General features: G+C 41.9%; 1 protein-coding gene across 12 annotated transcripts in view; it reads left to right on the top strand.

The window, feature by feature from the left end:
- Positions 1-27835, top strand: part of ZNF532 (zinc finger protein 532) — a 95624-nt gene that overhangs the window by 53640 nt on the left and 14149 nt on the right. For 9 of the 12 annotated variants that reach the window (XM_036322065.1, XM_036322069.1, XM_036322063.1 and 6 more), the window contains 4 exons: positions 4206-4387; positions 8611-8787; positions 13942-14104; positions 17545-17826. The exons of 1 other annotated variant lie outside the window; for it this stretch is intronic. In XM_036322065.1, the coding sequence (XP_036177958.1) occupies positions 4206-4387; positions 8611-8787; positions 13942-14104; positions 17545-17826 (804 nt within the window). The remainder of the gene's footprint in view (positions 1-4205; positions 4388-8610; positions 8788-13941; positions 14105-17544; positions 17827-27835) is intronic. 2 more of the 12 variants (XM_036322073.1, XM_036322072.1) reach the window with 1 other exon arrangement.

The raw sequence follows: 27835 nt of genomic DNA, 5'->3' as shown, positions 1-27835 counted from the left end.
AGGACTTTTGGTTTTTGGCCCTGCTCTCTGAAATACTGCATTTTAATTTTAGTCAGGTGAGGCCCATCTTAGTATATATTTCAGTGTTATCAACCTTTCACTTAACTCTGTACTCCACTGATTATTATCTGAATGGATTCTGTGCGTTGACCATATTGTTTTCTGAAAATTTGCCCATTTTACTGCCAACTCTTACTAGGGATTTTTACTGCAGCAGAATAATTTGAGGGGAAAAACATCACAACCAAACGAGCTCTGGGAACAAAGGCATATAGTCATTTCTGCTGTAATCCTTATTTCCGTTGAAGTGATATTGGAAATGAAATGCTTTCTGTGCGTTGTCATTGTGAAGATGTGTGAATGTGAAAGCCAGAAAACAAGTGTGCTTCATTATTATTATTTTTTGGTAATTATGCTATAGACAGAAGATTATAGAGCTGCTGTTAAAGAGGCAGAAACAGCTTACTTCGCATCTGGGTTGGCTGTAAAGCTGGCTGTTTTGACCTTTAGATGCAGTGTCTCCTGCTGTCTCAGGTCTTTGATCTCTGGGATTTAGGCATAAATATGCTGTACTAACTCACGTATCTCTAGCCTTTATCACTTTTCCCCTTGTACCTATTTTTCTCCACAAAATATGAATGGAAACACATAGAATTGTTTCCTTGTTACTTGGACATCCCTGAACCCTTAAGAGGGCCATAGGGTACCCGACCCCACAGCCCCCACGAGAGAGGCAGCCATCGATTTCGGTGTCAAGGTGGGCAGAGAAGGCGCAATGCGAGTAGTTGTCAAGTGTAGATCGTGATTACTTTTCAGCTTTGTTTTCCTGTAGCTTCTCGTGTTTCCTGACTTGAAAAGTACTATCTTGAAAAAGTAGCAGTTTTCTGAGCAAATGAGTCTGCCCCAGAATAGAAATTAGCTTAAATTCTGAAAACGTTTATCCATTTTTAGATGATGTAAATAAAATGTCAGAAGACACTTAAACCTTTTCAGTACTTTTACTCTTTTCTATCAAAAGGCAGGTATTGTCACATTAAATTGCTTTGTCCTCTTATAAATAGCCTCAACTTGTAGGGAGTTAGAATTTTAAGATATATTGTAGTTTCTTTGTTTAAATTAAAAATGGAAAGAAAGTTATGTTCTTTTAGACCACAGAAATCCTGGCCTGCTCCTCTGCCCTAATATGTCCCCCAAATCCAGAAAAGGGGGTCAAGGCCATGAATGCAAAGGATCCCAGAGAAGCTAATGGGACTCATGCCTTTGCATCACCACTCTCTCAGGAGCAGGGATTACAATGTTATCTAAACAGGCACGGTGACTAAAATCTGAGGACGTATAGTTTGGTGAACTGTGCGTATAGTTTGGTGAACTGTGCTTACGTGACTTTAAAGCTATGGATGTCGCACCAAGCATTTAGGAGAAATGTCTACAACCCAAACAGCATGCTTTTTCTCAGAGGGGAATGGAGGTGAGGCGTGGCAGCAGGGATGTGGGAGAAAATACAGTGTGTGTGCACGGATGTATACGCATGTGTATGTGCACACTGAACCTGAGGTCCTCAGCGTGATTTCCAGTGGCCAGTGCTCCCTTTTCAATCATGGCAGAATATGAAAGCATCTTGGTTTGAGGCTGTAGTCCACACTGGCTCCCACTTTCTCCTGGTACTTCTGCGTCTAAAGAGGGTGGGGAGCCTTGCCTGGTGGATGTGGATCATGCACATTCCTGTAGCTGGTCAGTGGCTGGCGTGGTGCTGGGAGTAATAACTGGACCCAGCTCTCACAGAGCCCCAAGGCGGTGGGGGGACCACCCCGTACACAGTCTGACAGGAAGAACTGGTGTGAGAGAAGTTGGGGCTGATATGTTGGTGTTTGGGTGACCCCAAAACTCTAAACATTTTTCAGTGTTTGTAGTCACAGGTTTCTATTGTAAAGAGCACTTAATAACTTACAAAACCTGTTTTGAATTGAATAATTTTGATACTTTATTGTTAACTTGTTAGAAACAAAGCTTTTTCACCAACACATTCATAAGTTTTTATATAGTTATATATGTTTTATAAACATACTAGTATAAATGTCCAATAGGGAAGAGCATTTAAATAATTCATTGTGAATTTTATGTGTATTGTGAAGGATATACATATCTTGATGAGGGATAATGTGAAAGATTTCTCAGTTTTTACGGAACACATACTTTGTCTCCTTTGTAGATTTTTCTTTTTATTGCTGTTTTCCCCTATTATGAAAATAGTTTCACCACAATGCATTTGATAAAGTGAAGCTGTGGAGGGAGGGGGAGCACCTATAATGCTAACATAATGGTCACCGTTGGTATTCAGGGGTATTGGCTAATAGTGTTTCTCCTGTGTATTTGTGTCTGTTCATTCCTTGTAACCCCCATGACACCCCCTCACGAGCACTCTGTCACAGGCCTTGGAAGTAGTCAGCGTCTAGTTCACATCCTGGTTCTTACTTACTAACTGTGGGGCTGTGGCAGTTTCTTAACTTCTCCAAACCCCGTTTCCTCATCTGTAAAATGACATCATATTGTCTACTTCATAGATTATTATGATAACTAAATGAGATGTTGTATTTAAATGTATTTATTTAAAGTGTGTAGTTCATCATTTGACTTATGGTAGAATGGAGTTAGTATCTATATATATATATATAAATGAAATATGATTTGCCTTTAGTATAGAATATGTTGATTTTATTCCCAAGTAAGTGCAAGACATTCTAAGATGCTGTGGAAATTCAGACATTATAATTCACTGCTTGAGATTAATGATTGTGGTGAAAGTAGAAAATTTTAGTTCAGAGAAACAAATGAGTACCTGTGATAAGGTAGATGTTAACAGGATCTAATAATTAATTAACAAATCTGTTGATTGGTTTTCTTTGGCGTGGCTTGTTTTAACCTTTGGTATATTGTTATTAGAAAAGGAATGGTATTTTTTAATGATGCTAACCTCGTCAAAGCTGCCTGTAATGTTCTTACTCTGTGATTATAATAAACATTTTGTGGGATAAACTTTGTATTTTAGTTCTTTCAGGAGAAAAACAAGAAAGAATTTTCAAGTGAGTTTCTGATTTTTTTTTTCTTAGTCTGAGTTGCTCAGAAGTTTAAACATTAATTTTTGGGCTTGATTCAAAAGCTAAAAGAATAAAAATTCCTTAAAAAATTTGTAATTCTTTTGTCAGTTAAAAGATCATTTTAACCTTAGCTAGAGCCTATGTTGTGAGGCTTTTTAAGAAGACAGACTTTAATGCAAATTGTACATTTTAGAAGATAGTAGACACTTGTTGCATGAAGATCCAAATAGTGTTCCAACACATTTTATCTTGTGCTGTGTTAGGTTTATTTTTGGAATGGAAGTAGTAAGCCCTCAGTTTATATTTACTTTAAGTTTTAAAAATATGCCATGTTTAGTGCTTACCTCTAAGGGATGAAAAATAGTGTTTCAGTTTTCCCTGGTTACTTAATGATCAGTCTCCGTTTCATTTCATATGTGATTAGATTTTAAGCTCTGTCTAAAGTTTCAGTTTAATATCTAAATTTATGTTTCTGAACTTGACTTCACTGGTTTTACTTATAAGCCATATAATGTCCAGTTCATCATCCATTTAGAGATCAGTGCATGTGCCACAAACAAACAAAAGAAAGAACACACAACTAATTGCTGTGGCATTCTTTTGCATCCCTGTTTTTCAGATTGCAAACAACTGAGGTGATTTAAAATGCACATATCTAATCTGGATTAGGCTCTAATTCATTTCTATTATTTTAAAGACCGTTTTTTGAGTTGTGAGAACTGTGACTACTGTCAAGATAGATGCCCATAAACTTGTATTTACACATTCATGTTGATTTGCTTACATAATTTGCAAGAACACCTCTCTGCTACCTCTTCTTTACACTTAAAATGCAAAGGTAACAAAATTGGAATTCTACCTAAAGCTGACATTCTCTTCATACTTTGGGATGAGCCTGACTACTTAGTAAATGTTATTTTTACTTTACAGGGTAAGGAAGTTTTCATTGAACATGTGACTTTCAGTTTTGCTTTTTCCTTGGGCTTAGAATCAGTTATCGTCATATTTGAAATGTCCGCTGTGTAGAGATTTTGAGGTCTAACCAAGCTTCTTTGCGTGCTAGAAAGTACTTCGTAGGACCAACCCTGTCTCCCCCTTTGGTTTATTTAGAAGACTTGCACTATCTGCCAGATGCTGCTTCCCAACCAGTGCAGCTATGCATCCCACCAGAGAATCCATCAGCACAAATCTCCCTACACCTGCCCCGAGTGCGGGGCCATCTGCAGGTCGGTGCACTTCCAGACCCACGTCACCAAGAACTGTCTGCACTACACGCGGAGAGTTGGTTTTCGGTCAGTATTTCGTCGACTTAATGCGCAAGTAAAGCTTGTTCACTTACTAACCGCACAGCATTTGGAGTGGTCTGTGCATATTGTGTCCAGGGTCATGCAGTGATACCTCGATTAACAGATCCTCTGGGAACTGAGCTCGTCTGTGGTAGAATTGATCTGTTTGAATCCTTGAATGTGGACGTGGCCCTCTGGCCCACACACACCTAAAGGTGAATGGAGCCTTCCGGGCAAAAGTGTGCATGTGGCAGGTTTGGCTTTGATCGACTGTTCCAGCCTTTTCTTTCTGTGCCCTTTCCAGCATACTTTTATGTCTTCCTTTGCCTTTTAACTCCTGTAACAATACCATGCATGTCTGTACTTCTTAATCTTTCCTCTCTCAATCAGAAAGGGTGTGATGGTTCCTTACTTTTATTTTGTCATGATAATAGATTGGGTGTATGTTCTTTCCTAACATCTCTCTTTGTGGAAGCGCCTTCCACCCCAGGTAACCTTCTCAAGTCCGTCTTCTCCATCACCTCTGCCCAGGCTTCTCCCTCTCCACACATCTGGACTAGAGCCCCTTTCACTGTCCCCTACGATGCTCAGATGTGTCTTTTGCAACATCTGACGAATCTAATGTTAATTTAGTTACTATCGATTGATGAGGCACTTGAACTTGGTTCTCCACTGAGTGGAGAACATGCATGCCTGTGCCTTTTATATTTTGACCCAGTGAAGGCCCACCAAGAAAACCAGTCGCTGATACACAGTGTCTTTGTTAATAGAGGTATAACTGTACTGTGTGTTTGTCTTAAACTTAAGTATTTGGTTGCCTAGTGTCTTCAAAGTTAGACTGTTAATATACAGTGACTTTTTTTTAGTTGTAATACAGTTATGATCTATAAAAATGAAGTCCAGTGGTATATTTGATAGTCTTATTTCAGTTAAATTTTGGTTATGGCATCATTATTTCATGTTTTAGCCTCATGCCTCCAGACTTGTGATGCACAATATTTAATGAGTTGGGATTTACCCTAGTAGAAAACCTTGGGTTTCGAAGTTAAGAAACCAGAGTTTTTGGGTACCAGTTCTGCTAGTCATGTGTTAATTCGTGTTATCTCTGTTCTTTGGTGCCCTGTCTATAAAATTGGTGTGATGCTTCCTCCATCTCCACTGGGATGTTAGAGTGAAACAGGGTCATCAACTGCATGCTAAGTGCTTAGGAAGAAAGTCACACATGGGAGGTGCCCTTGCTTCCCCAGAATCTGCACACAATGATGCCGTGGTTCTTTCCCCACGGATAGAAAGTCCCTGTACTGGATTCTTTGTGTGATAGTGATGGACAACATGTTCTGAGTGCTCTTCTTTTAACAGGTGCCAAACTTTCTTCACACGCTTTGTTTATTTTTTGAATAGAATGAAAGTAAACTTAGTTTGGAATGAATACAGAAAGTGGGACATCGATAACTTTACTTATTCCTGATACCTTTCCTACTTAAAACAGAGACTTTGAAGCTCCCTCCCCCCCCCCCCCCCCCCCCCCCCTTTTGCCACATTCACAGAGTTGCTTCTATTTGGGGTCTTGAATTTTACCTAAAATTTTTTGTGTTTAGTATAGATTTTTTTTTCTGGACATGGGGCTTATAGTAGTTGTAAAAATACTGTGTATTTGTGTATTCTGAAGTTTCGTTCATGTTTGCCTCTTTAGATGATAGAAAATAATTTGATCTTACTATTTTTTAATTAAAAAATGTTTTTATTGATTTCAGAGAGAGGAAGGGAGAGGGAGAGAGGGGTCAGTGATGAGAGAATCGTTGATTGGCTGCTTCCTGCACACCCTTTACTGGGGATTGAGCCCGCGACCCTGGGCATATGCCCTGACCGGAATCGAACGGTGACCTCCTGGTCCACGGGTCAACACTCAACGACTAAGCCACGCAGGTTGGGCCTGATCTTAGTTTTTTTTCCTGCTGTTTTAAATAATGGTCCGGTCTAATGTTGGACTGGGGCTCACGCAGCAGCCCCTTGGCCTTGTATATTTTCTTCTTTTTGGCTTTCTAGGGTTTTTTGTTTTGTTTTATTTTGTTTTCTTTTGGCAGAGGAATCTAACACGCTCCAGGTCTTCTTTGGTCTCTTTCAGGTTCAGTGTGCCACATTTTCTTTCCTGATCATATTGCGTCTCCTGCAGAATGAGGGGGGTCGCTTCTAGCTTGTGGTTGATTTGGTAAAAGTCAAGTATTTCTCTGAACTTTCCTGCTTCTCGATTCATTGGATCTGAATCTAGAAAGAGGAATTTTATTGGATTCTATACTGTAAACATTTTTAAAATAAAAAAATTAAGAGAAACTTGATTGATACCCAGAACACAAAGGATTTAAATATTAACAGACTGATTTTTAGTAGCATTAGGATACTGTGTGGCCCCTTCAAATTCTGACTTTTGTTTGTCTTAGTTACATTCCTCTTGTTACCCTGAACCTTTCTCCCACGCCTTGGCAGTTATTTTGCAACTCTCTCTCTTCTTTCTTTCCTTCCATTGCAGAGGGTTTTCCTTTGGCCTCCATGATGCTGTTTGGACCAAGCCTTAGCCACCTCCTTTATCACCTGTAGATTCTTTAATATCCTATTGATTTTCTTGAGGATTTACTCTTTCACTCCAGGCAACTTCAGAGAATGAGCTCTTTGTTCCTTTAGGCCCTTCCTTGTTTTTTTGCCCTTTGAATACCACCCTTCTACCCCTTATGGGAAAAATCTTTTGTGTATGACTCACGGTGTAGAGGGTGCTTCTGTTTCATTAGTAACCCATCTGGTTTTGTTTTATGTCACCTTTCTCTTTCATGGGGTTCACAGACTTCTGGGGTTGGGAAGGACTAAAAAAAAAAAAAAAAAAAAAAGATCTCATTTTAATATGAGAAACCAGCCCAGAGAGGATCAATAATAACCTGTTCAAGACAACACAAGTTCAGGTTAACCCGGAATAATTTCAGTATGCTTGGGTGGCTTTATTGCCTAAAATAAAAGTAGACAAGATGGGGGAGCTTTCCTTAATTATTTCCTGATGTTATTTAGTGTTGCTACTGTATTTGCTGCTAAACAATATGCTTTAAGCCATTTAAAATGCTAATGCATTAATAATGGTTTTTATAAAATGCTTGCAAAGCTTAACATGGCACGCTTTATAGAACACTAGTCATTCAGAGCATGCCATTCCCCTGAGGCTTTGGGAGTATCTCCAGGAATTCAAAAGGGGGATCTAAGAATAGAAGTACCTTAGATTAATAGAGCCGTCACTAAGCTCTGCCTCCTAGAAGGCAGGCCCTGTCTGCAGTCTTCATTCCTCAGGTCAGCTTTCCCATTCACATAGTTGATGTCAACAGAGAAGGACAATCAGGTCATCAAATGGTCACACACACTCAGTGTTGCTAGGAGTCCTTGAGTGTTAAAGATGAGGTTGGGGAGAAATGTATCTACATTTTACAGTGTGTTTCTGTAGGAGTAGATTGGAACGAGAAACAAGGTAATTGAATTATTAGAAATTCAAGAGGTAAAGAGGTTAGCTAGAGACAATTTATTTAAAGATGTTGGTTTTTCAGAAGTTTATCGTTCATGTCTTTTCTTAAATTGGAGTGGACTTAAATTTATTTTTTAGGAGACAAACTAGGTGGTTGACCTTCGTTACCTAATGGGCACCCATAACCTCCGGATACATTAACCACAGCAGTCTGGACCAGGAACAGTGGCCTTGGCCTCGGACCCAGCGCTCATGTGTTCCTCTGTGTCCCTCCATGATGACACATAGGATTAGATAGGGAGATTTCTTCCGCTGGATATGCCATCGGGTCAAGGGGGTGGGGAGGAACCTCAGGGCCCTCCTACATAATCCAGCATGTAGGAGCCTCCTCCAAAGCCAGAAGTCAAGACAGGCTTGCTGTGTTCCTGGCCTTGATCATGGCCCCCATGATCCATTGGTCTCACCACAGTCTGGAGTCTGGACATCCAATTCTAGAAACTTTAAAGATGTTAAAAAAAAAATAGACCTTTTGAGTTTTATTTTTCTTCTTCATGATCTTCCTTCTTCCTTACATAAAAATAATTTGATGTTCTATCTTTAGAAAAAAACAAAACCTACTTCCAGAAAGCTATTGGAAACTTAAAATGTGTTCATTTTACTCAGTTTTTACCCAGTTAAGTTACACCCGTGTAATGGTCTCGTGCTAATGACTCTGTGTTTATTTTTCTAACAGATGTGTACATTGCAATGTTGTGTACTCTGATGTGGCCGCACTGAAGTCTCACATCCAAGGTTCTCACTGTGAAGTCTTCTACAAGTGTTCTATTTGTCCAATGGCGTTTAAGTCTGCCCCCAGCACACATTCCCATGCCTACACACAACATCCTGGCATCAAGATAGGAGAGCCAAAGTAAGTCACACTGCCTTTTGACTTGTACTCCACTAATTTATTAGTGCTTTAGAGGAGGTAGGAGTTCCATGGAATACAACTTAAGATAAGAAAAACAATGCCACCAGGCAGATTCTGATGCTCATAGCTCCCTAAATCTTTCAGTTCTTTTCTGGTGACATCTTTGTCCAAAATGTCCCTTATTGTATTTATCACTTCTGTCTTTTTCCTTAGATAATTTTAACACGTTCTAGGAAAACTATGAAAAACTGTCATCCTTCGATGTTTTCATAGTTTCTTTCTTACAGTACACACTTTTCATAGGAACATTGATAAGACGAAGTCAACTTAAGACAGTGGTTATGGAATTTAATTTCATTGCCAGTGTATGTCCTTGATTAGTAAATTTCATTTTTGCCTTAGTCTCGCTTTTGGTGTTATCAATTTTTGCTTTTTGTGTGTCTTTCGTGATGAAGTGGTGCTTCAGCAGACAATTGTGGGCTGCCTGCCCACAATAGAAGTGGCTTAGGAAAGAAGAGGGAGTATGGGCACCGGAGTCAGAATCCCACCCCCACCCACCAGCTGTGTGAACTTGGACCATCACTTACCCTCGTCTCAAACTCCGTTTTTCCCGTTAAGGGAGGGGAATGCTTATGTCCCAGCATTTGAGGGAGGATAAAAATGAGGTTAGGTTCAAAATGCCTACCTAGCACACAGCCCCCACGTACGGAGTGTGGGGGGCTCTGTAGCATTAGTTCCTGCCCACGGTTCCCTGCCCCTGTATTATTTGTGGCAGTATGGAATTTGATGATTATGTGAGACTAGATTGGCAGCCTCACATCTGTTGTTATATATTTGCCCATAACTCCATAATCAAGGAGAATTTAGGGAGAGAGTATGTCGATATGCCATATTATATATATTTGGCTTTTATTGTAATTTTAGTTTTGGGGAAATGTTATTGACTAAAACTACAGAAGTGACTATGTTTACTAAAAACTATGATAATACGGAATTTTATTCTAATAAGACCTTCACTCTAATTTTTGTAGATCCTCAAAATGAGACAGATTATAAGTCAGGGGATCCATATACAACTTGGTGTGTCGATTCTGAAGATGGACATTAGTGAATTTTTTTAGTTTTCAGTGTTCATGGTAGCAAGATTTCTGATTGCTGGACAGTAATATAGTCATTCCCTCCAGTGAATAAAGTTTTAGATTGTGTTTTTTATTCAAATAAAACAAATTCATTGCTGAAATGTATATGAAATCTACATAGCTGTAGATTTCACCTGAGGGTGGGGGTGGGAGGAAAGAGATGTGAGAGAAACATCGATCAGCTGAGCCCTAATTGGGATCGACCCCACAACCTAGGCATATGCCCTGACTGGGAATTGAACCCGAAACCTGGTGCACAGGACGATGTTCAACCAACCAAGCCACCTGGACAGGCATATCACCAGGTTTATAATATGCGTTTATGTGGTGTTACTATGTGCCAGGTGTTGTCCAGTGCTCTGTTCCTTGCTTCTCAGTGTAAGGTCAGGCATGCTTCCTTGCTGTATACAAGGAAACTTTGAGCACTGTTTCATCTTTTCTGGGTAATTTGAGATCATTTTCAGTGTCCATACGGGATTTTATGGTGATCCAGTTTGTGTCCGTTTGCTTTTGTGTTTTCCTTAACATCTGATAGACAGCAGTTTCTGTTGCTGCTTTGGGCCGTCCTTTTATTTGCCAGCTTCAAATGTATGTAAGTGGGTAAATGAGAACTTCAGCGTTTAGAATTGTATAAGAACAAAGAGTTTTTGAACAAGTTCCTAATAAAGAAAACATGCAGAACCACTGTAGCTGCAGGGTAGAGGACTTTGGAGTGGGCCGAAGCAGAATTTGAACTGTGGCCCTGGGATTCAGGGGGCATCAAGCAGATGTCAGTGGTCAGCAAACTCATTAGTCAACAGGGCCAATATCAACAGTACAACGATTGAAATTTCTTTTGAGAGCCAAATTTTTTAAACTTAAACTATATAGGTAGGTACATTGTTATTAACTTAATTAGGGTACTCCTAAGGCTTAGGAAGAGCCACACTCAAGGGGCCAAAGAGCCGCATGTGGCTCATGAGCCGCAGTTTGCCGACCACTGCTCTAGCTGAGCCTCAGTGTCCTGTGAAGCGGCTGCAGCATGAGTTCCCAAGGCAGCGTGTGGTGCTCAGGAGAGTGCAGTGCACCTGGTTGAGTTCAGTCTGTGATGGAGGAGGCTTGTGGCAGGGATATCAGAGCTTAGAACCTTTATTCATTTGTTTTCATACCCATTTCAAGGGCAGCACTCTTTTCTGGAGAGTTTTGGTTGCTACCAGTGGACCTGGGTGTGGGTATTTGGTTTTAACTTTCTATTTCTTCTTTCCTTCCCCTCTCCCTACCCCTTCCAGTTTCTTCCCTCCTTGGTTATAGTCTAGTTCCTCTGCCATTCATTGAGCCTTATGACATCCAGGACTAAGCACACTTTCTGGTTTGCCATTCCCACACCCCTGAGAACCCACACCCTGCATTCCTCATGGTCTCCTCACCGTGCTGCACCCGTTTAGATGATCTGTGAGCACAGGTCTCCCATTGTGACTGCCTTTCCTCCACTGCCGGGCAGGCTCCTGTGGTGGTTCCACTGTGTTGGCTTCATCTTCATATTCTGTCCCTGTGTGTCTGAGGTCCCTGTGCGGTTCATTAGCATCAGTTTTTACTGTGCAATAATTTCTGTCCTACAGGAAAAAGCTGGAAGAACACTCTGGAGAACCCCTGCACCCCATCCCTCAGATTCCCCAGTTGTCAGCATCTCCATTTCATTCATTTCGTACCTTCTCTGTGGCTGTCTTTCTCCTGTGTAGGAATCTTGGGCATCATGACATAAAGATGGGAGTGTTTTCTGCCTCTGCCTCCCAGTCAGGATTCAGTATCGATTACGTTCCCAACCAATTCACAGAGTCCATGAAAATTTCTGCAGTGGTTGAGACATTGTCTTTTATCCAGGACCCCATGTTGCATTTAATCGTCCTGTCTCATCAGCGTTTTTCCATCTGGAACAGCTGCTCATGCACTCAGGAAGTGCACCCTGGGCTGGAATCTTCCCTGCGTCACACTGGGGACCCGCTGTGCCTGCCAGTCCTTGTCATGCTGATGTCATTACCGCATCATCTAGTGCAGTTGGTGTCACCATTTCCCCTTTGTGTTTAGAGCAGTTTGTGGGGCAGAATTCTGATAATATGTTAACAACCTGTTCCCCTGAAAAAAGCCGAAGTAAATGATTCTCTGCTGTTTTATACTTTCCTTGCTATTAAGTAGAAGGCAACAAATGAAACCAAACAAAGCCCTACTCCAAAGGAATGGAGAATGTATAAAATGAGCTATGCCATTTGTCATGAAGTAGTTATTTCTAAAAGTAAGAATAGAATCCTGAGAAAATTCGTAGCCTACCTAGTAATCTTACTTCTTTTCTTCAGGCTATTTTTTCCCTTATTGCTGTATGCTAATTACAGAAACATCAGGAAATACAGATAAGCAGAACAATGAAAGGAATACGTGTATTGCCATCCAGCAGAGATGATGGTAGATATATGCCTTCTGTTCTTTTTCTACACCCCCTTAAAAAGTGTAACCACATCATACATACTGTCTTGTTACCTGTTATTTTAATTTTCATGAAAATCTTTCCATGTCATTGGTATATGTCTGCAACATAATTTCAACATTTTTACACAGTTGCTCTTATTTACTGGACTGTTAAAAAATCCAAGCTGTTTCAGGCAGTGAGGAAATGATCATTTTTGCCATGTCTGGCGAAGTTAATGATGGCATGTTAGTGTACCACCTTGGAGCAGTCTGGTGAAGTTGTGTCTGATCTTATAAACTGCCCCCGTCCCAATCAAGGGTGCTTGTGCTCTGTGCCAAACTAACATGTCAAGACCTTGTAAAAACATGTCACTCACTCCAATTAAATTTATAAATTTTATGGGGGGGGGGAGTTAAATCTGTAATTTTTGGACAAATACATGCACAGCAAGGGTGGAGGGTACATGAGAAGTGTTCTGTTGAAAAGGCCCTGAGAGGAAAGACAAGTGGATACAAGAGGCATTCCTTTCTTTAGCTTTGCTGCTGAAATACCAGGTGAAACCTCAGCGTTCCCTTTTCATCTCTTTCACCTTCAGTCACTGTTTCTCTGCCATTTTCCTAAGCTGCTCCCTAGAACTTTGCACCTACTCTCATCATTCTTCAAAGGAGACAGAGGTCTTCCAGGACCTCCCCCAAGGACCAGGGTGACCTGGAACAGTGGGCGACCTACTGTGGGCAGGGGTGTTTACAGGTGACCCGTCACATTCACTGGAGGTGAAGGTGTTATGGCCAGGAGTCTAGGAACATTCACTGCTCTGGACAGCTCTTGCCTGAGCCTCTGTGGAAGGTGTCATTGGATAGAATGTATTATGTCCTGAAGGTTAAAGGTGCTTAAGGAGGTTTAAGGTTAGCTTAAAACTAACTTAAGGAGGCTGCTTGGTAGTAACATGAGGTACGGAAATCGTTTGCAATGGACGTGCGTGTTTTAAGCCAGTGAAAGCTCAGTGCACACTCTGGTGTTGCAGTGTGGATTTTCCTTTCTGTGGGCTTTCTTTGTTAAGAACAGAATGTTGACATTCAAGTGTAAAATTGCTACTAAGTCCAAGTGAAAACTTGGCACAAGTGACAGCTTGAGCTGTTACGGGGCTGTTACGGGAGTGGGCCTACTTAGTGCATTCCTCAAAATCTTTTCAGGTTAGAGCACCACCATTGAGCCGCATTCCTTGTCTGATCTTAAAAAAAAAAAGCATCAGTGGTGATTTTGCTCAGTGTTTACTAACTGCCAAGTGAGACCTTATGAAAACCTGTCCATTGTAGATCTGTAAGTCCTAAATGGTCATTCATTTAGACTTCTAAGCAAATGTGCCTAAGTCCTTGCCCAAAATATTAAGATTGACCTGCACTTGAGTGATGTCAGTTGCCTTCAAAAGTTTATTTCAACGCTAAACTGTTTTGTTCTTACCGTGTTTATGTGTTCTCATTGCCGCTGCCTCCGGAAGTCTTGAGATGAGATGAAAGTTCCTTTGGTTTGAGCGGTGGGGGCTGACTGACGTGTCCATGCACTTCTCTGTTTTAGAATAATATATAAGTGTTCCATGTGCGACACCGTATTTACCCTGCAAACCCTGTTGTATCGCCACTTTGACCAACACATCGAAAACCAGAAGGTGTCTGTTTTCAAGTGTCCAGACTGTTCTCTTTTATATGCACAGAAGCAACTCATGATGGACCATATCAAGGTGTGTGCGTCTCTCTCATGTCTTTTAAATGAATCCCAGATCCATCCATTGGTCATAAATCAAGGGTGAGCAGCAGATTACCATAAGGCATGTGGGCTGTCGAGGGAAGGGATGGATGCTGGATGGTAATGAGCAATGTACATGTTCACTCCACTGAAGGGTGCTTTTATTCCCAAGTCCTCATCTGCATACCATGAAAGACCAACACAAAGTAACAAATGCATGCACTGATTTTAAAATCATAATAAAGTGATAGGGTTCTCTTTTTCGGCAGGTGAAAATGATGACTGTGAGTTCACTTTTTTGGAAACTTGGCGTATAGGATTTAGAAATAGAAAGGGACTCTGACAAATTGTCTGATATGTATAAATATTGGTGTATTTGGAAAAATGAAGGTTTTCCCTTGAAATTAAGTGACTAAGTTTGCATTGTAATTGATGCACCTGCATCTTTAGTCTTTTTCCCCCCTTCTGTCAAGGTTGCATGTAAATTGACTATGAAATGTCCAGGATACAGCACAGTGCCTAGCACCTGGTGGTGTTCAGTTAATGAAATGAATAAATGTCCAACTTGGACTACTAACTCTAACCCTCAAAGGGGACATTTTAATCTTTTTACAGCCTTTTAAACTCACGAAGGACTGAGCTTAGTCCTAGCCTCTTAGCTGTCCACTATGGTAGGTAAAACAAATTTATTCCTATGTGATTGGGAGAGAATATCCATTAGCTCTCAGAGATTAAAGTGACTTTAACTTTTTTAAAATAAAGAGAAACAACAGATTCAATATTATCATGAATTCAATCTCTTTCTCCTTAGTTTTTCTCTGTTTTAATATATTACACAAAAAGGTCCATTTATTGAAAGAGCAAATCAAGTCTGAATTAGTTTAGTCTCATCTTAGTTAAATGAATGGGCAGTTAAGCCTAGAAATTTCCTGTGTTGTGCATATGTGAGCCCATGGGCATAGTGCCTATTGCACAGGACTTCATGTCTTCATGAGTCTGCGCCTTAGAGGCCAGGCGAAGGTAGTGGTGGTGTGACATTCTTAGGGCCAGTAAAGCACATGGGCCGGGTGGTGTGTTTCATCATTCTCACTTGAAGTACAGTGCAATCCTCTTAGGATATTTAAAGGTTTTGCTAAAATTATAAAACTGTCTTGACAGTGCATAATGAATGATCAGGAAAAACTGAAAACTGTTAAAAAAAAAAGTAGGGTAATTGGGATTAGACCCAAATATTTTAATATATTATATGGGGGAGGGGACGCAAAGGAAAGTTACTCCTTAAAAGGCTTTTAAGGTGTTTGCTTTCTGGAACTCACCTTTACATCTGGAAGTGGGTCATCATCGACTTGGTGGCTAAGGTCTCCCCTGTGTGAATAGTGAACTTGGAGGAATACAAGGTCCCAAGAAATAGAGGCTGAAGAGGAGGGGTAGAATCTGTGGCTGCAGGAGGAAAGCATTGTTTTCATGCATCCGAACCTTTATAGGACATGATACGAAAATAGTGGGAGTGACCGCTCACTTAATGGTCTCATTTCAAGTATGTTTTATACATTTTAAATACTACCCCGCCTCGGTGTGTTTGGGATGGGTGAGAATGAAAATCAAGTTTTAGGGGCACCTTGTTTTTGTTATTTTTAAGATATGTACATAGCCCTTGTGAATTTATTTTCATTCCTTAATGCCCGTGCTGGTCAGTTCGTCGTGAGGAAGGAATTGGGAGGAATAGCACAGGAGCAGAGTCTCCCCACATGCGTTAAAGGCAGGTCTCTAGCTGCCCAGTCTCACCCAGTTCATGTCACTTCTTAGTTCCAGTGAAATGCAGGTTTATTCCATGTTGGCATTTACATTCAAAGTAAACTTTCAAGTTATTTATTGTGACTGGAGGTAAGGAAAACTCAACTCTGAAAGAATTAAGTTGAATTTCTGTTATTAAAAAATTTGTTTTAACTAAATAATCTTATTTTCACTTACCATGTGAAAATAGGATGTGTAAGTTAGAAATTCTCTAGCACACATTCCATTGCTCTCTTGTTGTTACTGCAGAAGTTTTTGCTGCTTTTCTGTAATTTCTCTAGCACCATAAGGTTATTTTATAAAAGAATACTTTAATACTTTCTTCAACTTCTCAGTAAAAATGCATTTGCCTAAAAATGTAGGGAAAGTTTATTAGGTCTGGGATTTAGTTTTTGGGGGGTTAAATGGTTAACTGTTAAAATAGGGCTTCTGTTTTGTAAAAAGCCAGAAGCTGGAAGCAAAGCACAGTATTAGGGAGCCCAGACATCCCGTCTCACCCCAGATTTCTCTTTGCCAAGGAACATGGGACATGCAGCTCAGGCCCCTGTGACAGGGTGGACCTGTAACCTCTGCTCAGGAGAAAGTTATAGAACCCCTTTCCCTTCTGGGGTGAGCAGAACTGAGGAAGGCTGGCTACTTCTCGGCTCTGTTTAGGGAAGACCCGGCCTGAGAACGTGAGCCGGAGCCAGCACCTGGGAGACCTGCCTGCACTAAGGGGCCTCAGAGGACGCGCCCGTCATGTCTCTGTCGGCTGAGAACTTGGAGGCTGGCCACAGCCTGGACACTGCTCTAAGGAGAGGCTCAAGGCAAAGAGAAACCACAGGGAGGCATGGGCTGATTCGCTTCCTTTGTCTGCTTTTACTCCGTGCTTCTAGAACACAAACAAAACAAAAAACAATGTGAGCCCTCTTTAGAATCAAACACACTCGAACTTTAAATCCTGAGCATTTAACTAAAGATAGCTATTGAGGATAATGAGGATAAATAGCTAAGGCTTTTTGAGTATCTACTCAAAAAAGGCTTTCTGAGTATCTACTGTGTATAGTTAGTATCTACTGTGTATAGTTAGTTCAAACTGGGTGCTATCAGTAAGAAAGGATGGATTTAGACAGGGTGCACGGAGATTAAAATGACCCCCCAAACTCCAGCAAACCCCTCAACTGTTACAAGTGTTCCAAAAATATGAAAGGGAGGAGAAGGGTTTGCTGTTAGCGTATGGGTCTGAGGTATTTGTTAAAGTTGGTTAACTGAGGGCCTCGAACACCTACCAGCATGTGAGAGTGAAATGTTCTTTCCCAGAGGTGCTCTGTTGTAGGAAGACCCCTGTGCCGACTGGGAGTGCCAGGAATAATCTGGACTCAGTACTGAAGTCCTTCTTTAAACAGTTTCAGAACGGCATAAGCAAATAACTTTTCAAAAATAGTTTTGAACTAGAAATGCATATTTAGTTGACTTTCAGATACTACTTCTTTATCTTTTTAAAGCACATATTCTGCTTAGGTTTTCTTCTTGATATATGAATATTTATTTCTGAGTGAATGTAAGTCACATGTGAACGTCCTATGCATTGAGATAACCCACATGCGCTCGCTTTTAGTGGTGTGATTTGTGATAGATATTTCTTCTCTTTTTATGACATAGTCTATGCATGGATCGTTGAAAAGTATTGAAGGGCCTCCAAACTTGGGTATAAACTTGCCTTTGAGCATTAAGCCCGCAACTCAAAATTCAGCAAATCAAATCAAGGAGGACGTCAGATCCATGAACGGGAAAGAGATGTTGGAAAAGAAATCCTCGTCTCCTGTGAAGAAATCAATGGAACCCAAGAAAGTGGCCAGCCTTGGGTGGACGTGTTGGGAGTGTGACCGCCTATTCACGCAAAGAGATCTTTACATTTCCCACGTGAGGAAGGAGCACGGGAAGGTACGCGTGAAAGCCCCACCCCCGCCCCAGCCCCCTGGGTGTAAGGAAGCGCACCCACCAACAGACCTCCAGGACTTGGGTTCTTGGCTTGCGTCTGTCAGTAAGTAGTAGGGTGACCTCAAAAATCACTCAGTGTCTCTCAGCCTCAGTTTCTTTATCTATAAAAGGGACATATCCGAGCCCTTCCAATCTTGTTCTGTGATTTTGCTAATAATTTCCATTACTTATACCGACCAAGGCTGGCTGTGAGCTATCTACCACATTCGTGAGGAAACAGAACAAAGGTGAACCAAAGTTAAAAAATGTGTGAATTTACCTCTTAGCCCCATGACAAATACGAAAGAAAAAAGGAGAGAAGGAAAGTGGATGTTTTGAAAACTGCTAGTAGCATTTTATGACTTAAGTGATTATTTCCTGAGTTTGGTAGTGGGAAGAGGGATCTCATCCGTAAAGTATCTAGGAGAAGCTCTGGAACTCAAAATCACTGATAAATCTGAGTTGTATATTCTTTCTCTCTTTAAGATAATAAGTACACATTTCCAAGTAATAAAATTTTTTAAAAAAATGCTCATTGTTAGACTTGAACTAACAAGATTATTTTTTAATATTATTATGACCTTCTCAAAGTTGGTTTGTTCTGGTCAGCATCCAGAGAGAGTCTGCTTTACATTAGTTGTTGTGTAACTGAAATGTCTCTTATTCTATAGCAATTTTATTTTATTTTATTTTTCAATCTTTAATTTCTTTATTGATTAAGGTATTACTTATGTGACCTCATCCCCCCCCCTTATTTTTTAATGTGCCGTTGAGTTGTTCAAAAAATTGGATATATGTCGCCCGAGTTTCTGGATTTGGGTAATGGCTTCCTTTTGATACTGTTTAACTTGTTTCTCTTTATCCCATAGTATCTAGAAATTTAATTAGATTCAGGTTGAATTTTTAGATAGGAATACATCACAGGCGCTGTATTCTTTATGTATTGCACTCAGAGGTACGTAGTACCAGCTTGTCCCACTGGTGATTCTAAAATTGATTAGTGGCTCCAGAGACATTACACTATAAAGAAAGAAACCATTTTACGACTTTAACTTAAACCAGTTAAACCACATAGTTGACCTTGGGGAACCTGTGTAAAGAGTGCCTAGGAATTGATTTGTAATTGGTATATACTAGATCCCTGTTACATGAAGCGCTTTAAGCATTGCTTTGTAATCTCATTTGTTGAAATCATTTATTAGAACTACTCACGAAGCTACCGTTTTACTACATCAGTCACAGTGATCACAAATAGCATAAAAATGTTTTTATTGCATTTGGTCTAACTATACTTAATTCAGTATCTCTTCATATAAAAATGTGTTGCTTACGGAATATATATGGCATTAGTAGCCCATTGCTCATTTCATCATCTCAACATCAGGCTCTCTAAATAGGCCAGAGTCTCTCAAAACATGGGTTGTAAGTATTACGTAGTTTTTGAGGGTCAATACGTGATAAGCCATCTATGTAAATACCAGTAGTTATTTTACAGCCGGATGTGTTAATGATTCTAGAAGTCTTTCCTTGGCACCCAAACCGATTTCACAAATGTTACTACAGAAGCAGATCTAATTAGCCAGCAGTCCGGTCCTTGCATCTCTTGTACGTTTGAGACTTCTGTAACCGTTTTAGACTTTTCAGAATTCTTTGTTTCTTTATTTTTTCTCCCAAACTGTCTTTATCTTACACATATGACAATAACTGGATCTAGACTATAAGATGAAATGTAACACTTACTTAAACAATTGGCTTTGGATGGCAGCATGGAGCCTGCCCTGACCCGGACGTGTGCGCCAGCATGCTGTGCGGCCATTCATCACAGAGGAAATGTTTGGCTTAGTAGGATTTTAGGATTAGCTTTGAAGAAGTTGGGACCCTGCCTTTTGGAATAAGGCACATCAGATTAGATTACAGTTTCACATTGGGTTCACATAGCCTCCTGAAAGAACTAAAGGGAGGTGGGGGAGGGAAGGCAGTGTCTTTATAAGCTGGTGAACTGAAAAGAAGGTTGGTTAAACATGAGTTAGAAGCTAGCACTAGCCTGTGAGTTCTGCCAAGCTGAGCCAGACTGGAACCTCCACTTCCACACACCCTGCCTGCAGACACACTTGTATCTCTTCCCCTTCTTCTTCCCTCCTATCAGAATGCTTATGTCATCTCTCCTCCATTTAAACCCCAAACTTCAAATCTTCTGCACTTTGTCTTTCCTCCTCCTCTCAGACAGCCAAGCAAGCACTTTTCCACTCCCACTTTCCCCTGATCTGAACACCTTTGGGTTTCAGCTTCACCTTTGTCAACAAACTCACTTCACCTATGACCTCATTGTTGACTCCAGTGGACATATTTTGGACTTGACCTCTACTGACTCCACTGCACTATTTCACACAACTTGCAGTTTTTCCTAAAAGCATTTTTTACCCTAAGTGTTGAACACTGCACTCTCCTGGGTTTTTCATGGTTTCTATCCTGGAAACATTTAACTGTCTCTCTCTCTGAGGAATTTCAGTTACTCTCATAACTTCACTTTTCATATAAATGTGCAGGTAACTTCCAAGTCTCTGTCTCCAGCTGTGATTTCTTACCTGCATTCCAGTCTCTGGAATCTGACGGCTTATCAAGTGTTTCAGCTTCTTGGATCATTCACAGGAGCCTGAGGCCTGCCCAGCAAGGAACCTACACCCCCACCCCCAAGCTTCTGCAGTCAGAGCTTGGTATCCAGCCCTCTCCCCGTCCATTCACTTACTCCCCTTTAGCTCACTCATTTATCTGTGTTCTTGCCTGGATTATTGTCTTCACTGTATCCAGAAAGAGGTTTTTAAAGAGCAGTTCTGATTGTGTAAAATGTGGTGTCCCTGTTGCCCGCAGAGTGGTGCAGTGGCTTCCTGGCTGCCTTCTGATCTACTCTTTCTCTAGTCATATCTCTTCACCTCTCAGGAGCTAACTTCTCTTAACCCTTCAGGTCTCAGCCTCGACATCAGGAAAACCTTTCTTGGTTCCCTCAGACTGAGTCGAGGCCTCTTCCTGCATTTTCCATGGCAGCGTGTGCCGCCTAATATGTGCTTGCAACTCTGTGCAGGGGGCCCTCTCCCATTAGACCAGGGGTGGGCAAACTTTTTGACTCAAGGGCCACAATGGGTTCTTAAACTGGACCGGAGCGCCGGAACAAAAGCATGGATGGAGTGTTTGTGTGAACTAATATAAATTCAAAGTAAACATCATTACATAAAAGGGTACGGTCTTTTTTTTTTTTTTTTTTAGTTCATTTCAAATGGGCCGGATCCGGCCTGCGGGCCGTAGTTTGCCCACGGCTGCTCTAGGAGCTTCTCCCTAGCACAGAGTAAGCCAATACATAACTCTTGAATTAGTGGATCAAGCATGGGTGCTGGTTGGGAAGACATCCAGCGTAATTTCCTCTTCTTTTTAAAGAAGTCATACATGCTTTAGTGACTGCACAGTGTCCTGTGCTGTAGGTACAAGATCTAGGGAACTGCGTGTGAGGTGATGAGCAGCTTCCAGCCAGTCCTTCTGGGTTTAAGATGAGCGAGAAGTATGAAACATGCTACACACAGTAAGGGATTTGAAGTGTATTTGGCTCAATGCCTCTGGAGAGCCCAGTTGTTTGCTTCACCAGGCTGGAAGTTGTTGGAAAGATCTGGTTTTACTGGGTCACCCAGGGTAACATCACTGTTAGGACAGCATGTAAATGTTCCGAGCCAGTGAACTATGATGGTATACCGATGGATGGCTTTGGTGCCTTGTGCTAAATCGGAAGGTGATGATGACAATGATAACAACAGTTTGGTTAACACTGATTGAGGGCTTACCATGTGGCATGCACTGTTTATTATCTCATCTATGCATCACACAGGCTCATGAGGTACATGCTGTGCCTAATCCCATTTTACAGACAAGGAAAGGAAGTTCAGGGAAGGTTCAGAAATGTATTACCCTAGGTTCTGCAGCTTGTAAGCAGCAGACATGGATTCATTCCAGACTCCTCAAACGCTCTGCTGAATAGTCTGCTCTTTGCAGAGCAGAAAAGCTTGGCATTTCAAAAAATTGCTTAATTTTAGTCTCATTGAATCTGTCAGTATGGATTTAGAACAGTTAGCAAATAGCGCTTTCCATCCATCGTCACTTTGATTGATCAAGGTTATGGTCAGTCTTGGTTAAAATTGTTCCAGTGGTTCTCAACCTTCTGGCCCTTTAAATACAGTTCCTCATGTTGTGACCCAACCATAAAATTATTTTCGTTGCTACTTCATAACTGTAATGTTGCTACTGTTATGAATCGTAATGTAAATATCTGATATGCAGGATGGTCTTAGGCGACCCCCCTGTGAAAGGGTCGTCCGACCGCCAAAAGGGTTCATGACCCACAGGTTGAGAACCGCTGGCTTATGCGGTCATCAAATAAACGAATGTGTGTTTGTAGTTTTGGAAGAATGTTGAGTGTAACAGCCTTATATTCTTCACTTGGGACCTGCCGCCTCACTGGAGAGTTGCAGTTGTAGTTAATAGCGCTTTGCTGTTGCTAATTTACTGCGTCAATCTTCCTGCACAGTCGTGGGTGCTTTGGAGAGGCTCAGGCGTCTCAGCCGCTGCCTGGGACATGTTTGGGGCTGGCTGTCGCTGGAGTGGGCTCCCTGGGACACAGAGGCTCTTCCTGTAGAAGGACTTTCAGAGAATTCTGGGGAAACACTCGAGAGCGAGGCTCCCGCCTGACTCCAGGTGTTCTCAGTCAGTACTTCGGAGTGAGTTCACTAAAGTGCTGGTGAGCCAGGCTTTTTCGGATGGGCAGTGTGGCCAGTTAGGCTCACCCCTTTTTGTAACCAAAGATCGCAGCTCACTTTTACCTTGCTGCCTGGCAGATGGGAGCCTTTGGCCTGAATGACCGCCCAAAGGGACTGGGTCAGCACAGACTGGTTCAACAGGTATTAGAAGATCAGCTAACGTGCTGGCCCTACAGATGCCAGGTTGTGTGTTACGCTTGGAGTTTGCTCCTGTGGCTCTGCAGTCAGGCCTCACCAGGTGAGTGAGCAGTAACTGGCTAGAGCCGGAGGCAGTGAGGAACGTGTTTACAGACACGCACGCTTTTGCTGTGAGTGCGCCGCCTGCCAGGGCTGCTGGTAGTTTGGAGACCGCCAAAGACACTTCCCCCTGGGCCCTTCCTGTTTATCTCTCACATGGACCTCGGCCTCAGGAGGTAGAGACTCCCCTGATGCTGGTCTGGTGCCATAGCCAGACAGGAGAAATAGGAGACTTGGCCGCCGTCTCTGTCTGCTTCGGGTGAATGTACCCGGACTTGCTGGCTTAAGAATATTCTTATTAAAAACATCGCCTACTGCCAGCGACTGACTTCCCTTGCTGTCACCGTCACGGTTTTCCTCCTCTCTGCTTCACTGTCCCGTGGCTGCTGTGGGTCTAGCTCCTCCTCCCCCTTTTTGTTGGAGGTGGCATTTTGCTGTCTCTTCATGCCACATAGAACCGGAAGCTTGCCTTTTGGCAAAGTCTTGGCCTCTCCCTGTTCCCTGCCCCAGAACCAGACCGATGCCCCCTAAGCCCCTCCCCTTGTTACCTGTCAAGCCTCAGTCCTGGATGTGCCCAGGTTCCCTCCTGGTGTGGCCTCCCTGGCAGGTGGAGTGTAGATCCACTGAGGCAGAGGGGGGAGGGAGGAAAGTAGCTTCTTTCATGACTCAAAGAACCCAGTTTTGCTGTGGGATTAGGTTTCTTCATTCACTGGGTGCTGAAATCTTGTCAGGTTTTAGAATATCTGTCTAATTTCGTGGTTCTGTTGTTACATGGGTAGGCTTTTATGTACTTGCCCAAGAATGCAACATTAATTTATAATTTCTTTAGGAAAATATGTTCTAAATCCAGCTGGCACAGATCAGGTTTTTAGATTTTAAGAATTTAGCACATGATTGTGTCTGTAAGTTAGTATTACCTCAAAGCCCCCCAAAACCAGACAATAATTTTAAATGCCAAAAGTGGGGATGTGAAAGGATTACGGCCATTCTGGCCGAAGCTGACTTCATAAGGAATCGTAACATCAACAACACTGGAAGGTCACGAGTTCCCGCTCAGCTCACAGGTGGGAAAACCTCAGACCCAGAAGGACTGCAGGCCTTTTTCAGAAGTGAATCCTGCGCCAAAGGCTGCCTCAGAACCCAGAGGCCTCCCCTCCGTCTTAGGGTCGGGTGTGGGTTCTCCAGCAGTCACCCCAAGTTATGAGTGGGAACAAGCTCCTATTTGGCAGGGGAGGAGCGGAGCCTGGGTTGAGCCTGGAGCAAGGCAGAAGATTCGAAGTCATTAACGCAGCAGGGCCACGTGAATGTCCACTGGGTCCCGCGCTGGTGCTGCAGATAAGGAGTTGGAAGGTTGTCAGGGAAGAAAGGCTCTTTCCTTCATATCCACTTGAAGCCAAGCAATTGCAAAACTGCGATCAACACCAAGACAAGAGGAGCCCTGCCATAGTCATCTGACGGATTCTCTCCTGGTGGTATCACGTGCTTCACACCTTCAGGTCATTAATTAACACGGTTTATTTAGACAGCTGGGAAATCAGTACGTCACGCAGGACTGTTGTCAGTCAGTTTTAAGCTTAGCTTTTTTATATTTGTGCTTGCTTATTTTTAAAGTTATTAACAGATTCCTTATAGATCATCTGATCAAACTGTGATTATCTTTAGAAGGACCGACTAGTTCTTTTGTCTTGACTTGTGGAACTATACTACAAAGAGTCTACTTAGGTGTTCAGACAGTATATTTTAATTTTTTATTCTGTAGCAGTATTTGCCACTTTATAAAATAGTGATTGTAGGAAAAAAAAATCCTTCCCAATGACTTCGTTTTCTTTAGATTGCTTTTTAATTAAAAAGGGCACAAGGGTCATATTAAAAATCACATGAGAAGAAAAAACATTCTATGTGTTCCTTCCAGGGGTCCCTCCTTGACACCCTCCCTGGCAGGTATTTCTGAGAGTCACTGCCAGGATCCTGGCAGCTTCATTAGGAAGCCAGCTTTCTTTCTGCACTTGCCTTCTTCCTGTTGCCGGAGCACAACGGCCGACCGTGGAGGACCCCTTTCTGTCCCGGTTTGACCTTTCATTATGGTGCATTGATTACAGTTCTGTGTCTCACCAAATAGCACGGAGAGCAACAGGTGGTCCTCAGGGCATGTTCTGAGCAAGTCCTATGAGAAGGACACCATTCTCCCTGTTTAGAGTTAGGACTTGTTTTTACCGAGCTTGATTACCTCCTTTGTTAAATAGATTTGGTTCTGAAGGATGGAGACTTGCCTGTTTTCTATAGCATGTGAGAGAATGGTTTGAACTATAGTTGACAGCCCAGCTTAGTCATTAATGTTTTTGTAAATAATTTGTTGAAACAAGGCCATGCCCATTCGTTTACACATCCTTGTCTTCGGCTGCTTTTGAACTACAAGGTGGAGGGAGTAGTTGCAGCAGAGACTTTATGGTCTGCAAAGCCTAAAATATTTACAATCTGGCCCTTTACAGAAAAAAGTCTGCCAACCACTGGACTAAGTTTATTCTCTGTGTTTAAATATTTCCCCAAAACACTCAGTTCTAATTTGTAGGAACTTGGATCATTTAGCATTCAGAAATTATTTTTCTTGGTGCTTTCACACGTGTGTAAGTTGAGTTTCCTATTCTGTGCTCGTCTAAATACCCATTTGTTTATATATTCCTGGATGTTGTGAGACAGGAACTGGAAAAATCTCACTAGTGTCCTAGGTATTAAATTCTCTCAGTAAGAACTTCCACATTAATGTACACAGTATTCCAGACTTCAGGGGAAGGCTACCTGCCTGTGTGCTACCATTTTCTAAGAGAGCATCGGTGGTTTAGGTGAGCAGCTCTGTTTCTTAAGATTTACTATCTATCACTGTAGGGAATATTTACATAAAGGGAGTGGAAGCTTTCCAGTTTTTTTAAAAAATATTTTTATTGATTTTAGAGAGGAAGAGAGAGATAGAAACATCAATGATGGGTATCATTGATAGGCTGCCTCCTGCACACCTCCTACTGGGGATCGAGCCCGCAACCTGGGCATGTGCCCATGGCCAGAATCGAACCTGGGACCCTTGAGTCCACAGGGCAACAATCATATCCACTGAGCCAAATGGGCCAGTGCAACCTTTCTAGTTTTGAGGGCACATATTGACTATTCCCAATCTAACGTAAGAATAAACAAAGAAACTGAAATACCTGTGAAACATTTCTTTTTAAATTTATCCTGGTGAGAGTTTCATGAATTCTCAGAATGAAAATTATACCTTTTATTTATTGAATAGCTATGCTATTGATGTTGCCTGTTTCTTCAATGAATTTCTTTTTAAAAAATTAACTGTATTGAGTTATAATTTATAGGCACTCAGCTCTTTTTTCTCCTGTAGGAAAGCTGAGACAGACTATTGCTTTTTTAACATGTTCATGTTATCAGTCTTTACTTTCTTTCATCTGTCAGGTGCTTGAATATTACAGGAATAATGTGCAATTATGATACTCTTCAGAACAATCCATTCATTCATACTTTGGGAATATTTAACTTTTAACCGTGTTTGTTCTTTTGTATGTGCCTTTCTTTTATTCTATAAATATTTATCAATTTGCTGTGGAGTACAAATAAAATATAAAATACAATTCTTGCCTTGCAAGTGCTTACAAATGGGTAGAAAAAAAAGCATAAAAAATTTAAAAACTAAAACTAGTAGGAGTTTGGGTGTAAAGCCAGAGTCTCGGAGGCATCGGAAGGTGTGTATAATTGAATACTAAGGGAAAGGCGCCTTCAGTTCAGATTTCGGCTCGGTTCTTGCAGAGGCCCTGTAAATAGTGAGAAACAGAATATAGTTCAGCCTGGAAAGAGGCTGGAGGAGGATAGAGTGAAGTTAAAAATGAAAATTATGTGTGATACGTGGAAAAGAAGAATTGGATGTAGGCCGAGGGTACTAGGTTGCTGAGATTTGAGCATCCCTGTTTCGTGGGAGGTGGCAGGGTTTAGGACAGCCATGGGCAAACTACGGCCTGGCCCATTTGAAATGAATAAAACTTAAAAAAAAAAAGACCGTACCCTTTTATGTAATGATGTTTACTTTGAATTTATATTAGTTCACACAAACCCTCCATCCATGCTTTTGTTCCGGCCCTCCGGTCCAGTTAAGAACCCATTGTGGCCCTCGAGTCAAAAAGTTTGCCCACCCCTGGTTTAGGAGGTTCAGGGAAGACTTCACTGAAGAGACACTACCCAGAAGTATTGGAGGAGACACAAGGGAATTTGCCCCAGGCACAGAGTGGCAAGAAGAGTGTGGATCTGGTACTAACCAGCACCACAGGCTAGGTGACTGCCAGCGGGTAGTTCTGGAGGGCGATGCCCTCCGGAGGGCGTGAAGGGAGGATGGGGTGGTTAGTAGCAAGTCCAAAGGCCCCACTCCCTGAGCTCCCAGAGAACAATGGCTGGGTTTTAGGCAGAGAAAGAACATGTTGTGTTGTGTGTTTCCATTGGTTGGCTGTGGTAATTGTGTGCGATGTGAGCAAGAGAAGGGGAGGATGGTGGCTGGAGAGGTCGGGAAGGAGCTGAGAGGTGAGCTGGCCCGAGGGTGGGAAGGGTCTGAATGAGCCTCCAGGGGAGGGAAGACTGTCTCGGAAGGGCAGGGGAGGACGGTGTCATTGTCTTGAGATGTGAATTTGAGGGGTTTCAAGTGGAACGTGTATGCAGTCCTAGGAGACATAGTCAAAGTGATGGGTTGATGAGTAGATTGTGGACAGTCTCGAAAGTTAAGAAGTTTGAATTCTGCGTAACACCTGAGGAGATTCGGTACAATGAACATCCACTTGCACATGTGCTGCCCTCTCCCCTGCTAAGGGTGACTGTCCCTCCAGGAGGACAGCCCATGGTCTGTGGGCTCCACTCAGCCCCCTTGCAGGCCTCTGGAGGACATCGCAGCCACA

The sequence above is a fragment of the Myotis myotis genome, unplaced genomic scaffold (assembly GCF_014108235.1).
Source record: "Myotis myotis isolate mMyoMyo1 unplaced genomic scaffold, mMyoMyo1.p scaffold_m19_p_9, whole genome shotgun sequence".
Classification (NCBI taxonomy): domain Eukaryota; kingdom Metazoa; phylum Chordata; class Mammalia; order Chiroptera; family Vespertilionidae; genus Myotis; species Myotis myotis.
Note: the sequence above shows the minus strand (reverse complement) of the source record. Positions and strands in the feature narration are given on the sequence as shown.